At 32.6% G+C, this 16,327-nt stretch overlaps 1 protein-coding gene across 2 annotated transcripts in view; it reads right to left on the reverse strand.

Annotated features, from left to right (window-relative positions):
* LOC126891980 (cap-specific mRNA (nucleoside-2'-O-)-methyltransferase 1) overlaps positions 1-16,327 on the reverse strand; it is a 74,067-nt gene that overhangs the window by 22,162 nt on the left and 35,578 nt on the right. For both annotated transcript variants that reach the window (XM_050661357.1, XM_050661358.1), the window contains 3 exons: positions 15,563-15,746; positions 9,963-10,197; positions 3,994-4,184 (listed from right to left, as the gene is read on the reverse strand). In XM_050661357.1, coding sequence (XP_050517314.1) covers positions 3,994-4,184; positions 9,963-10,197; positions 15,563-15,746 — 610 coding nt within the window. The remainder of the gene's footprint in view (positions 1-3,993; positions 4,185-9,962; positions 10,198-15,562; positions 15,747-16,327) is intronic.

Genomic DNA, 16,327 nt, shown 5'->3' on the forward strand with positions numbered 1-16,327 from the left:
AAATCGGAATTGGTTATGGAATTAACTTAAAAATTATTAGTAATACCAAAAATCTCAAGGAGTAATAAAATGTACCTTTTGCTTTTCTGAATATTTTTGATTTTTTTGTTTTCTTGTTAGACAAAAATTGGTTATGCTAGGGCTGTTCCAAATTTTCCTAAAATCGTGATTAGTTACTCGCTCAAGCCATTTTAACTACATCTTTTTCAAAAAGAAGCACTTTGAACCGATCAAACTTACAGATCATATAAATAATACATAGACAAAGTAACTTGTGAAGTGGTAATGATAAATTTTATTTGTGATGCTAATTAGGGGGTGATTTTCGTGATTTTTTTACCAAAAAATAAAAGGGACCAACAATATTTTGAGCCTAACTCACTTACTTTTAATCTTACAAGTTTTTTTTAAAAACAAAAATAAACCTTTTTTTAAACACTTTAAAAAAGTTAAAATGAATTTTCCCCGAAAAGTGATTCGTATTTGGGTTATTTCGCATTGAAATATTCGATTTGGAATTTGACGAAGAAGAACCTACTTTTCATTAGCTGTAACTCTGCTTGGGTCTGCAGACCTCACGTATACACCATTTTTTTCAATTTTTTATGAGCTATATTTTTGCTAAGAATATTTTTTTCGCTAAAATACTTACTTTTTGAGTTATTTCCGAAAAACCGTCCAAAAACATGTTTTATTTTGTTAAACATGAACATATTCACTCGCAAATAACTCGAATAGTATTGACTTAGTAAAAAAACTCTATAGAACAAAAGTTGTTTAGAATTAGTCATCATCATCATCATCATTCTCTTTGCCTTATCCCTATGCGGGGTCGGCTTCCCTAATTGCATTTCTCCACACAATTCTATCTTGGGTCATATCAATGTTAATCCCCTTTACCAACATGTCCTGCCTTATCGTCTCCCCCCAGGTCTTCTTTGGTCTTCCTCTCCTACTCCTTCCAGGAATCTGCACTTCAGCTATTCTTCGTATTGGGTGATTAACGTCTCGACGTTGAACATGCCCAAATCATCTTAACCTATGCTCTCTCATTTTGGCATCAAGTGATGCCACACCTAGACTTCCCCTAATATACTCATTTCTAATTTTATCCTTCTTTGTCACTCCACTCATCCATCTAAGCATTCTCATTTCCGCCACATGCATTCGTTGTTCCTCTTTCTTTTTCACTGCCCAACATTCAGTTCCGTACATCATAGCCGGTCTTATGGCTGTTTTATAAGATTTTCCCTTCAGCTTCATTGGAATTTTTCTGTCACACAACACACCACTCGCTTCTTTCCACTTCATCCATCCAGCCCTAATTCTACTGCATGCATCTCCATCTATTTCTCCATTACTCTGTAATACCGATCCTAGGTACTTAAAACTATTGCTTTTCACAATCATTTCACCATCCAAAGATACCATTTTATTTGTAGTAGCTCCATCTTTAAATGAACATTCCAAATACTCTGTTTTTGTCCTACTAAGTTTTAAACCTTTTTCCTCCAGAGCTTGTCTCCACTGTTCCAGTTTTTGTTTAGAATTAGTCATTTTATCCAATTCCGTTCTTATTTTGAATGTATTTTTTTACCTTCAAGAGGGGGGATTCCCCTCCATTTTTGTAAAATGGAGGGTATGTAGAATTGTAAACTTTTTCTTATATAATAATAGACAATTTCAACTACCTATTCCCAAATTTTCATCCTTCCTTTATTTTTTTTTGGGGTCAGATTGTTCTTTGATCGGGCTATCAAGGGCTTTTTATATCTTAATATTATGTGTGCACCCCCAATACTTTACACCAGGCGCCGCCACTGCCCAAAGGTTATTAGAGATGGTTTGTGTGGTACCTAAAAAACTAGCGGCAGAACACAAATAACCATAGACTAAATACAGAAGATGCGATTTTGGATATTCTTCTTCTTCTTCATGTGCCTTGTCCGTTGCGGACGTTGGCTATCATCATAGCAATTTTAATTTTGTTTGCGGCGTTTCTGAATAACTCGATCGATGTTAGTCCAAATCATTGGCGTAAGTTTTGAAGCCATGAGTGTCTTCTTCTTCCGGGTCCGCGTTTGCTTTCTATTTTACCCTGTATTATCAGTTGGAGTATATGATATTTATCATGTCTCATAATATGACCGAGGTATTCAAGTTTCCGTTTCTTAATTGTGAAAGAGATTTCTTTTTGTTTTCCCATTCGGCGCAGTACCTCTACGTTGGTGGTGTGAGTCGTCCAGGATATTTTGAGGATACGTCGATACACTCACATTTCGAATGCCTCCAGCTTTCTTATTAATGTTTCCGTCAGTGTCCATTCCTCTGCGCCATACAGCAAGACTGGAAATACATAGCACTTTAGCAGCCGTATTTTTAGTGGGAGAGATATGTCGGAACGGGTGAATATATTTTGGATATAGTCAGTAATAATCCGAGAGTAAGTACCTGATCTGTGGTTAAAATGGTTGGCATTTATAAAAACATTGTTCGTAAGACATTTATGAATTATGAAAAAACTATTACATCCTTACCATTACCAACGAGTACAAAATTTACAACAAGACGATTTACCTCGAAGATTAGTCTTCTTCTTTAAGTGTCATCTTCGCGACGGAGGTCGGCAATCATCAGCTATTCGGATTTTAGAGACGGCTGCTCTGAAAAGTTCATTTGATGTACCATTCTCTCAGGTTGCGCAGCCATGATATTCTGCGTCTCCCTATGCTTCTTTTTCCTTGAATCTTTCCCTTCATAATCAATTGGAGCAAGTTGTATCTTTCTCCACTATATGTCCGAGATATTCTCATTTTCTTGTTTTGATGGCATTTAAGATTTCCATTTCTTTATGCATCTTTCTCAGAACCTCTTTGTTTGTGACGTGTTTTGTCCACGATATTTTCAGAATTCTTCTGTACACCCACTTCTGTTCTAAGGTTTGTAGATGGTTTTAAAACAAAATCGCCAGAGAACCCGAATTTCCGTGCAAAGTGTTGTGTGCAGATGAAGGTTGTTTTACGAAATAGTGTGTTCAACTTTCACAATTGCCACGTGTGGAAGAATGACGAAAACCCATACGTAGGACAAATAAAAAAATAGTATAAATTTATGGGCTGGGATTATTGGTAATCATTTGATTGGACCATATGAACTTCCTAGAAGATTGAATGGAGAAATATACTTAAATTTTTTGCAACATGTTCTACCGATTCTTCTTTATTGCAGACGTACCTTTATTGTAATAATTTTTCATGTAAGTTAAAACACTATACAAACCTTATTATTAGATTTAATAAACACAAATATGCTTTTTCTCTATCGCTGTTATCAGTATCAATACATAATGTTATGCCTAACGATCGCTGATTCATGATAGTTGATCACAGTAATTTTAACGCAGTATAATAAAAAGCGCAACGTTGCCGACTGTATTTGCTTTTCTGTGGACAATAATCAAATGGATTAAAATTAATATTTTTTTTTCTTTTGAAAACAGTTGATTTTACAAAAAAAATAACACTTTTTTGTTTTAAATGGTACATTCAGCCCTTATCTAGAATATCTATAATAAGAAAGGCACTATTTTCCGGGACACCCTATATATTTCTCTATAATAATCACATATTTACCTTCCTTATCCTTAATTCTAAATACTTAATTTAGATGTTTTTGGAACTTATAACTAGTGTTTAAACCTTTCCTTAGAAATAAATGGCTTCTTCAAGTAGGGAGTGGAGACGGAGAAGCGGATGGAGGGTGCAGAACTACTGAAATGCCGGATTAGTGAGACTTCTATTGATCATTAAAAATGAAATTTAAGATGTCTCGAAATGCTCAAATAACTAGGGACACTCTGAAAAAAGCGATTAACAAAATACGTTTACTCCATTTGAATATTAAAATGCTGCAATGAGTTTTCTTATAAGCCCGTGATAAGTCCTCGATAAGAAAGCTATACTTCCAAAATTAATTATCAAAAGTAATGCTCACCTGGTTTATCTAAAACTAAATTGACAAGCTGAAGTGCGCTAAGCTGAGGTAGTGCCGTTTTTGATTTATCAGGTAAGTTCCAGAACTCGAGACATTTCCTTCTACATTCTTCTTGCCGACATTCCACTAAAGTTGGATTCTGACAAAATGCTGCTATTTTTTGTAATCCTGTCGTTTGTCTAACCGCTAAGCTAAATATAATAAAAGTACCGTTAAGTTGATGGTAAATTATTGATTATATGACAATGGTTTGATATTAATCTAGTCTAAGAAAAGTAGCAACAAACCAAAACAAAACAAAGTATCTAATATGCTCAAGAAAAAATTCAGTTAATTTGACAAGTTTAAATATTGGTGAATATGAGTTTGAAAAGGTCGAACAATTTATAGTCTAAGAGCTAGTGAACCCTCCGACTAACGGTCGTCCTGTAATGCTAGAAATTTGTCTAGTGATAATTCATAGCACACCAAGGCTAAAAACCATGACCTGGCAGGCATGCCGTGCACGTGTATCTATCAGGTGAATCGAAAAGTGCAAATTTAGGGGGTAAAATAAACTTTCTCCTGTAAAGTTTAAATTTAAGTATGTGTTTGAGTAAGTCATTTAGAAGAAATGTGTACCGGGTGTCCCAATAAGAATGGCTCTCGGCCATATCTCAGGAACCGTTTATAGTAGAGCTTTGAAATAAAAAATTTTATAACAAAAGTTGCCTCAGGAAAAGCCTGGAAATTATTTTCATAATTATAGGTCCACCGCTAGAGGGCGTAATTGAATATCAAAAATACAAAAATCTAAATTTTACAAAATTTTCCTAATGAAGGGGCACTGGAAATCCGATTATTGTATTCTTCACAAGATTCTGCGCATATTTGATTTCACAAGTTTAAGTCTACCTTTGCAAATAAGAGGTGGGGGTGAGTGGGAACCTTGTTATGAAAAAATGGCTGTAAGTCCGGTTCTGCTAAATCAAATTTTGAAAACTAGGTCTTGTTAAAGACAGATCTTTTTCTTCAATGTAAGCGTGATAATTTTGAACCATCCTAATAAGTAATAAGCCAGCTGGGAGGCGTTATTTAATTTTTTTCAGAAATCTAGTTTTCTTTGGAAAATATTAAATACAAGTATGCATTTTTAATCATACTTTATAAAATTAGATTAAATTAGAAATAGAATAGCGAAAACCGTATGTCGATGCCTTTTTTCTATCTCAAGATATCTCGAGAAACGTGTAAATTTTATACAGAACTGTTACTATCACCGGTAAACTAAGTTAATGAAAAGTAGTGTGCTGTGGAAAAAAACAAAATAACATTTTGCAGATGTCAACGTATAAAAATATAATTAATTAAAACAACAATATAAAGAGAAACAATACTATTAAAATTAAATATAACACAGAACAAAAAGAACTACTTAGTGACGACCTAAATATTCAAATTGTTGCCCATCATACACTACTCTAGAATACATCCAGAGAATACTAAACGCCATTCAAAGCATATCGAGAGCAGAAATTGAGACTGCTGTTCAATCTACTCTTGAAAGAGTAAATGTTTGCAACGAAAATGATGGGCAAAAATTTGAACGTTTATGTCATCACTAAATAGTTGTTTTTATTTCTTTGTAATAGGGCTTTTCAACGCTTCTCATTTGTTCGAGCCTCTGTCATATGCCGTATAATCCGTGTATACTATTAATATACGAGATATGAACGAGGCTCGAAACAAATGAGAAGCGTTGAAAAGACCTAATATACGTTGACAGCTGGAAAATGTTTCTTTGTTGTTTCCATAGCACACTACTTTTAATGAATTTCGTTTACCGGTGACAGTAACAGTTATGTTTTTAAATTTACACGTTTTGTAAGATATTTCGGGATAGAAAAAAGGTATTAACATGCGGTTTTCGCTATTCTGTTGCTAATTTTGTCTAATTTTGTAATATGGTATTGAAAATGCATGTTTGTATTTAATATTTTCCAAGGAAAACTAGATTTCTGAAAAAAATTAAATAACGCCTTCTAGCTGGCATATTACTCAGTAAGTTGGTTCGAAATCATAACTTTTACATTGACGAAAAAGATCCGTCTTCAACAAAACCACGTTTGCAAAATTTCATTAAGCAGAACCGGACTCACAGCCAGTTTTTCATAACAAGGTTCCCACTCACCCCCACCTCTTATTTCCAAAGGTAGACCTAAATTTGTCAAATCAAATATGCGTAGAATTTTATGAAGAATACGACGATCGGATTTCCAGTGCCCCTTCATTAGGAAAATTTTGTAAAATTTAGATTTTTTAATTTTTGATATTCAATTACGCCCTCTAGCGGTGGTCTCACAATTATGAAAATAATTTCCAGGCTTTTCCTGAGGCAACTTTTGTTATAAAATTTTTTATTTCAAAGCTCTACTATAAACGGTTCCTGAGATATGGCCGAGAGCCATTCTTATTGGGACACCCGGTACAATGACAGGCGATTCTGAAGAGCATAAGACCTTGCCAGGCGAGGGGAAAGATTAGGGGTTTTTCTAAAATTATCTTTTTTGCATCGAACAAAGTTTTTTAGGTTTTTTTAATCATTCCAGACAGAAAAGGTCTTAAGTGACTTTTCTCTTAGGTTAATAGTTTTTGTTATATAAGCGATTAAAAATTTTGAAAATTGCGAAATCGGCCGTTTTTAACCCTAAATCGGACATTTAACTAAAAATTTCAATGTTGCTAAGGTAGGTAGATATTCTTTAAACATTGATTGATGAAATCCCGAAGAGTTTTTTGCAATACAATATCGAAAACCCCTTTGTTTTTTAATTGCTAATCAAGCGGGCGCGACACTGTAGTATAAATGAGGACGTTTGAGTTTGCATAAATTCATTATCTCGAGAATGGGCAAATTTGAAGAGAAATCCTCAGACAGGTCGATTTTTATTTTTAAATTAGGACTTTTTGGCATATATAGGGTGAGGCAGATAAAGGGCCTATTAGAAATATCTCGAGAACTAAAGGTAACTGAATTATGAAAATTGGAATAAGGGGGTTTTGAAGACCGGTCTATTTAATGAAAATATTTTCATCTACTTGGTACTTCCGGTTATACCGGAAGTTGCTTATAACTTCGTTTTTTTAAATGGGACACCCTGTATATTTTGACATTTTTGAATTCTCCTCGATCTCGTCTTTCTTAAAATATAATGTTTTGTAACATTATACAGGGTAGGTTAAAAGATAATTACGTTTTCTTATTAATTTCGTAGCAATATTCACACCCTGCAGGATTGTAGTAGTTTGACATAATGAACTCTATTTATGTTCAAATGATTTTTAATATAGTCTGCTATTGCTAACAATTATTAGTATAGCTAAATTTTTAATTTTAGTATACAGGGTGGGTCTAAACTCGGAATAAGTATTTTCTGAGTTTTCTTGAATGGAACACCCTATATTTTAGTATTGTAATGGAATGATATTTCATGGTACTTTTTTATTTCTTAAGCATTCCCTATACCTAACTGCTTTAATTTGTGCTTAATTGTTAACCGCACCAACAATCTTAACTTCGATGGTATTTTGACAGTTCAACCATTATTTTCAATTTTAAGTATCAGTCTAGATTAATATGTATTTATTTTCAAAAAATTATTTGTGATTGAATATTTTCACGGCCAACCTAATACAATTTCACATATTTTGTGTTGCAATTAATGTTTTGCTTGAATCACCAATAACTCACAAATTAAAGCAGTTAGGTATAGGGAGTGCTTAAGTAATTAAAATGTACTATAAAACAACATTTCATTACAATACTAAAATACAGGGTGTTCCATTTAAGAAAACTCAGAAAATACTCATTCCGAGTTTCGACCAACCTTGTATACTAAAACGAAAAATTTAACTATACCAATAATTCCTAACAATAGTAGACTATATTAAAAACCATTTGAACATAAATAGAGTTTATTATGTCAAACTACTACAAGCCTACAGGGTGTGAATTTTTCTGCGAAATTAATAAGAAAACGTAATTATCTTTTAACCTACCCTGTATAATATTACAAAACTTTATATTTAAAGAAAGAAGAAATCAAGGAAAATCCAAAAATGTTAAAATATACAGGGTGTCCCATTTAAAAAAACTAAGTTACAGTCAACTTTCGGTATAACCGGAAGTAGCAAAGAGACCAAAATATTTTCATTAAATAGTTCACACCTCAAAACCCCTGTATAACAATTTTCATGATTTTCTTAACTTTAGTTCTCGAGATATTTCTAATAGGCCCTTTATCTGCCTCACCCTGTATATAATACTACTGACGTTATCCATCTGGGCGTGATGACGTAATCGATGATTTTTTTAAATGAGAGTAGGGGTTGTGTGATTGCTCATTTGAAAGGTTATTTAATTCTCTATTCAGTAATATAAACCTTAACATAATTATTTATACAACAAACTTAGAATTACAATTACTTGTACAAACAATTTTTTTCTTCTTTTTGTCTAAATTAATTTAATAAAAAAAATTTTTTGTACACCCTTATTTATGTTAATGTCTATATTACTGAATAGAAAATTAAATAACCTTTCAAATGAGCTATCACGCAACCACTACTCTCATTTAAAAAAATCATCGATTACGTCATCACGCCCAGACGGATGACGTCACTAGTATTATATATATGACAAAAACTCCTAATTTAAGAATAAAAATAGACCTGTCTGAGGATTTCTCTTTAAATTTGCCCTTTCTCGAGATATTGAAGTTATGCAAACTCAAACGTCCTATAATACAGTGTCGCGCCCGCTTGATTAGCAATTAAAAAACAAAGCGGTTTTCGATATTGTATTGCAAAAAACTCTTCGAGATTTCATCAATCAATGTTTGAAGAATATCTACCTACCTTGGCAACATTGAAATTTTTAGTTAAATGTCCGATTTAGGGTTAAAAATGGCCGATTTCGCAATTTTCAAAATTTTTAATCGCTTATATAACAAAAACCATTAACTCAAGAGAAAAATCACCAAAGACCTTTTCTATTTGGAATGATTTAAAAAACCTAAAAAAACTTTGTTCGATGCAAAAAAAATAATTTTAGGAAAAACCCATAATCTTTCCCCTCGCCTGGCAAGGTCTTATGCTCTTCAGAATCGCCTGTCATTGTACACATTTCTTCTAAATGACTTACTCAAACACATACTTCAATTTAAACTTTACAGGAGAAAGTTTATTTTACCCCCTAAATTTGCACTTTTCAATTCACCTGGTAGTTACACGTGCACGGCTGATGTCTGCATGGTCATGATTTTTAGCCTTGGTGTGCTATGAATTATCACTAGACAAATTTCTAGCCTTACAGGACGACCGTGAGTCGGAGGGTTCACTAGCTCTTAGACTATTAAATATCTTGGGGTTTAAGTTAATGGAACTAATGATAGAAGCATAGTAATCAATTAAAGAATTCGGGCAGGAAACAGAACCTACTGGAAATACAACAACCGCCTCAAAGATAAGAAGCTTACTCAGAAAACTAAACTGAAAATTTAGAGAGCAGCAATTAGACCAGTAATTACATATGGTGCTGAAGTAATGTGTCTGACACAGAAAGATGAAGAAAGATTGAGGAAGAGAATACTTTCCCCGAATTCTATATTTAGTTTATTATTACTACATTTATGTATTTAACTTAACACAAAATCTGTTTAAACTTTTTGCGCTGAATCCAAAAATATAATAATATATAGGTTATTCCATTAAAAATAACAAAACTGATAGCAACTTCTCGCATTATCGAAAGTAAAAAATGAAATTATAACATTTTAAAAGTGAAGATTAGCTACAATTATGCGGGAGAGCAAATTTCAAATCTGACTTGTCTCAGAGAAGAGTCTAATAATGCGGTCTACATGAAACGTGAATCACCCTGTATAAAATCACAAATGGTAGATGCGTTAATAAAGAAGACGAACACTTACGTAATGTTACTGTTGACTATGTAATTGTAAAAAGATTTATCGCCTTTTAAAATATGTAAAGGCACTATCTCCAGCACGTCTATATTATTATTATCTTTAATCTCCCATAGTCTTCGTACTATAGACCAAAAATATTTTTTGACTCTTTCGTAAAAATGGTCCCTATTTAAGTTTGAACAAATAAAATATCGTTCAGAATTGGCTGGTCGAGAACTGTTCGGCTTCAAAATGGCCACTAAAACAAATAAAATACCGAGAATGACTGTTACTACTTATGTACTGGATTTCCAAAAAAAATGTTTAATTTAAAATAACGCTAATATCAAGTGGGTACGCCTCAAAAATCACAAGTTTTTGTGTGTGTAGAAAATGTAAAGAAAAGAACAAATATTAATGTCTTCTTTGGTGAAAACTAGTAGAAGTGTCCAAAAATCAAGATATGGGAAAACCCAATGAAAATAACACTAACCAAAAAAAATTGTTTAAAATAATCAAGATTTTTAATACTTTAAAAGAATATTAGTATGATAGAATTGATTCAAAAAATGACATAACCCAGACATCCAAAGTGAAAGTTATCCTCCAACACCAAATTGTTCTATATGGTCCATATAATGTTCAGAAAAAAGTCACACCTTTTTGAGCGTCGGGTTAGGGAGGGAGAGGGGGGAGAAGTCGGCAAATTCGTAGTTTTTTACGTTTTTCGTCAATATTTCTAAAACCATGAGGTTTAGCATGAACAACCTTTTATACAAAAATGTTCTACATTAAATTTTAAATAAAAAAGACCCTATACATAATCCTTCTAAAATGAACGGTTCCAAAGTTACGGAGGTAGTATAGTACAATTTTTCCAAAAAAAGGCCTAACCCAGACATCCAAAGTAAAAGTTTTCCTCCAACACCAAATTGTTCTATATGGTCCACATATTCTTTAGTAAAAAGTTACACCATTTTGAGAGTCCCGTTTGGGGGGGGGGGGATGTCGGTAAATTAGTAGTTTCTTTAGTTTTTTCGTCAATATTTCTAAAACTATGTTTAAGCGTAAACAATGTTCTATCTATACAAAAACGTTCTACATGAAATTTAAAACAAAAATGGTCCTATCCATAATTGTTATAAAATCAACGGTTCCAGAGTTACGGAGGGTGAAATGTGGAGGCTTTCGATACTTTTTATATTTTTTGGGCAATTGATGATGATTTTGGGTGGTGAGGTTGACGTTTCTTTAAGGGCTTATCACTAACATACCATCGGCCACTGAAATAGCAAATCCAGTTAAAGAAAATTTCTTTCAATCAGTAAAAATATTATAAATTGCCCAAAAAATATAAAAAGTATCGAAAACCTCCACTTTTCACCCTCCTTAACTCTGGAATCGTTAATTTTATAACAATTATGTATAGGACGTTTTTTGTTTTAAATTTGATGTAGAACATTTTTGTATAGAACATTGTTTACGCTAAAGCATCGTTTTATACATATTGACGAAAAACATAAAAAACTACTAATTTACCGATTTCTCCCCCATCTCCCCCCCAAACCGGACGCTCAAAATGGCGTAACTTTTTACTGAACAATATCTGGACCATATAGAACAATTTGGTGTTGGAGGAAATCTTTTACTTTTAATGCCTGGGTTAGGCCTTTTTTGGACCAATTATACTATACTACCTCCGTAACTTTGGAACCGTTCATTTTAGAAGGATTATGCATAGGGCCTTTTCTGTTTCCAATTTAATGTAGAACATTTTTGTATAGAAGGTTGTTCATGCTAAACCTCATAGTTTTAGAAATATTGACGAAAAACTTCTCCCCCCCCCCCCCCCAAACCCGACGCTCAAAATGGTGTGATTTTTTTCTGAACATTATGTGGACCATATAGAATAATTTGGTGTTGGAGGATAACTTTCACTTTGGATGTCCGGGTTTGGATCTAGTTATACCATACTATATGGCGCACATGCTAACAAAGTAAAATTTTAGGTACATGTGACACTGTTGTCAATTTTTCACTTTTAAAAGATCTGACAATTTGATTTGAAATATTTATTCTAATTTAATGTAACTATAGACATATAATACTTAGAATGCGCGATGCAATCTAAAACTATTCCCCAGTGTGACAGAGAAAAGTGCTTTTAAGGGTGCTTTTAAGTGTACCTAAGTATTTCTTTCTAATCGACGGGGTTTATTAAATGACGTTGGGTTTATCGACCACGTGACTTTCCCACTGCTACTGATTTGATAAACCTCGATGATTAGGAAGAGATGCCTACCCTAATTACAAACACTGATTTCTGTCGCACTGGGAGAACAATTTTGGATTGCAGAGCGCAGTCTAGTTATTATATGTCCATGACCTAAACCTAAAGTAGCAAAACCTACCCTAACCGTATTATGTAACCTAAAACTGATAACAAACCAGTATTTTTTTTTTGTTAAAAGTATGTAAGAATAAGAATAAAATGTCAAAATATTTCATTAAAAATCTGTTCGTTTTTTCAAAAACAAACATAGGTATTTTGTATAACTATGGCAACACCGGAGCACACTAGTTCGCTCCCATGGTCAAAAAACCCTCTTAATTACATACTAGTTCGCTCCGAAAACCATAACCTAGTTCGCTCCCGTGGTTAAGCGGATTAAGTATTTATCTATTCTATTCTAGGAAAATTAATATTAGGAAAATTGGTACTGTGACTTTTGTATTTTATATAAGAAATTATATAAAATATTGGTGGTTACTTATTTATATAAATACAGTGATAAACGCGCTAATAACCGGCAAAATAACGCAAACGATGGAAAACATATGAAGTTGTAAGATAAAAGAGATGAAACTAGTAGAGATGAGAAATTTTTGAGACGTTTGGCTACTACCACTGTGACAGTGACAGTTTTTGTTGACATACTCATGTGATACGGCTAAAGGTGGGAAACAACCAATATAATCTAAATTTATAGGTTCGTACCGCTAAATTTCCAACCTCTACTAGTTGCATGCCTTTTTATTTCACAACTTAATATGTTTTTCATCGTTTTGCGTTATTATGCCGGTTATTAGCGCGCTCATAATTGTATAACGAGACAGTGAAATTAGATAATTTAGATTTAGCCCAATAAATGACTATTTTGGAGTGTAATTTTCGGCGTTACTACGGATTTGGTTGAAAATTTGGTTTTAGGTTCTACCTATTCTCCACTTCAAAGTTAGACTTGTGCCGTTGGTTGTATTTAATTGAGGGTATAAATCACCCCTTCTCGAGGACGAAAAATCATACGTTTCAAATAAGTCCAGAAATGGATAAGTTGACTACTTCTAAGTAACTTTTGTTCTATGTAGTTTTTAAAGAAGTCAATAATTGTTTGACTTCTTGTTTGATTTGAATAACATCAAAAATGTTTATTTTTAAACAACAAAAAATAACACGTTTTCAGACGGTTTTTCTCAAATAACTGAAAAAATAAGTTATCGAAAAAAAAATTCTTAGCGAAAATATAGCCTATAATAAAATGAAAAACAGTATATTCATGAAGTGTAGGTAAAGACCCAGCAAAAGAAGAGTTGCAGGTAGCTTATGAAAAATATGTTCCTATGAAAAATGTGTTCCAAAAATACATTTTTGCTGAGAATATTCTTTTTGTTTGATAAAATATTTACTTTCTGGTTATTTGCGAAATATCGTACAAAAATGTGTTTTTATGTTGAACAATAATAAAATAAACATTTTCACTCGTAAATAACTCGAAAAATATTGACTTTAAAAAACTCTATAGAACAACAGTTGCTTAAAATTAGTCAATTTATCTATTTCCGGCCATATTTTAAATGTATGTTTTTTCACCCCCGAGAAGGGGTGACTTTCACCCCCCAAGTAAAAGCAACCAACGGCATAAGTCCAACTTCGCGGTGGTAAGTAGAACGTAAATTCAAATGTTCATGCAATTCAGTGGTGACACTAAAAATTACACGGTACCTATCGCTGGATTTCACGTTCCTTTACTGGGCTAATAATAATTATTTTATTTACACTAAATTTTTTTCTATACAGTGATGAGCGCGCTAATAACCGGCAAAATAATGCAAAAGATGGAAAACATATTAAGATGTGAGATAAAAAGAAGCGAAACCAATAGAATTGGGAAATTTTGCGATAAAAACCTATAAATTTACATTCGACTCACTGTTTCCCACCTTTAGACGTATTAGAGGAGGATGTCAACTAAAACTGTCACTGTCACAGCGGTAGTTGCCAAACTCGTCTGATACGTCTAAAGGTGGGAAATAATAAATGTAATGTAAATTTATAGGTTCTATCGCTAAATTTCCCATCTCCACTAGTTTCATTTCTATTTATCTCACAACTTAATATTTCCATCTTTTGCGTTATTTTGCCGGTTATTAGCGCGCTCATTACTATATTTTGAAAAATGTTAATGATTGAATTAGAAATTAGATTATAAATTTTGAATTGTTTTTAAAAATTACTGAAATAATTTTTGTGCTTATTCTAAAATATAGATATAATAAGAAATCAATACAAGTGTAAAAACTAACATAATAGGTAAGTATGGGATATCCTCTACCATTACAAAATTAAACAAATATAAATTAAAACGAGGCATTTATTTTGCTAGAAATCTAAGTGAAGTACATTTGACAAAATCAAATCTACTAATTTTATTTTGCTTTAATTCCGTTATTTTGTGATCAACAAATTTTTGGCGCTCTAGAAGTACTTTTCGGTACACTTTTTTTGGTTTCACCGAACTTCGTATTTTTATATAAGTGTCAATTTGAATATCTTTTAAGTTATATCTTATCGTTATAAGTTTAATATATTTTTAAGTAAGAAGTAGTGTTATATAGTAGCATTGTTTAAAAAGACTCATTCTTTTAAACACTGATAGTATTGTCGTAATAGAAAAATACAAAGTTTGAGAAATATTTATTAAAATTTTTATTAATAAAATGTATCAAAGTACCTGCTTTATGAAGGCAACATTATCTATTTAAGCTGACCCTGGCTATTCATTATTATTCATTGTGTACCCAGTAAAGACATTATTCAACTATGCGAACTAACCGGAGCGAACTTACCTATGCCCCTTTTCTGTGGGGTATTAAAATCTGACCGCCGGAGCGAACTAGTATACGCCCGGCAACACTGGTTAAAATTTTGCTACACTATGCTTTGTTTTTAAACCAGGAGGAGTAAACTAGAAAGACATATTCACACCCAAGAATTTTTTGGTTGATCGTGTCAGCCTTCGACGGTAATCCATAAATATTATATTATACTAAAATATGTCGTTAAAGACTTCTAAAAACAACTGCTTTTTATATAAAAGCAGACAAAAAACCTAAAAATTAAAGGAATAACGCAGACAACACAAAAAATCGCCGATATAACTCTATAATTAACCCATGAAATGCCAATAGTGTCAAAATTTCATAAATGTCAATAGTGTCAAAATTCCATAACAGTGAAGTAAACTTGTCTGGGCAATTTTTAATTATAAGCATTACGGCGCGGTAAATTTGAATTACTCCTCCTGGTTTAAAAACAGAGCATAGTACCAAAATTACTTACTCACCGTTTTCAAAACATTTAAACATGAGAAACAAAATACCAACACTAAATGGTGTAAATACATCAAACAATTTCGTTACGAAGTGCCCATGAGATCTGACTATTTCCAAACCTACCAAACACTGACATATATAAATGCTTTTCGACAGAATTTCTTGAAAATTCTCGTTTCCTTCCACTGAAAATCCCTGAAATAAATATACATTTATTCTACAACTAGTGATTCTGCCCGTCCGTCGCCATGCGACGGAAAATACAATCAATTGCCTTCTACAATCAGTGCGCTCAATTTTTGTGACATCCTATTTATTTATGTGTATGTCATTCCAATTTTTTCTGATTTGATTTTATCAATTTTTCCTGACATTTTCCAATTTTATCTGATACCCGCCATTTTTTCTAACTCTTATTTTTTTTATTTTATAACTCGAGAAGGACTGGATTGATTTAGGTTCTTTTGATTTTGAAATATTTGAAGAAGTCTAAGGTCTAAGGAAGAAGATCTTTACAATATTACATCAGATTTCAAATTTTATTAGTTGTATATACTCCATCTAATTTACTTACCGTTGCACGTCATCCGCGTCATAGCCCGTGCCGTCACATGATACCAACACGAAATATTTAGGCGGTAGGTGTGTTCTTTTTTAGAATCACTTTGCCGAGTACACTGGCATTACAGCCACTAAACATATTTTATTATATACGCGTAGAAATAATATTTATAGATTTCTATTAATGTCAACTTAGAGAAATACACAATAATATG

Source organism: Diabrotica virgifera, chromosome 9 (assembly GCF_917563875.1).
Source record: "Diabrotica virgifera virgifera chromosome 9, PGI_DIABVI_V3a".
Lineage (NCBI taxonomy): Eukaryota > Metazoa > Arthropoda > Insecta > Coleoptera > Chrysomelidae > Diabrotica > Diabrotica virgifera.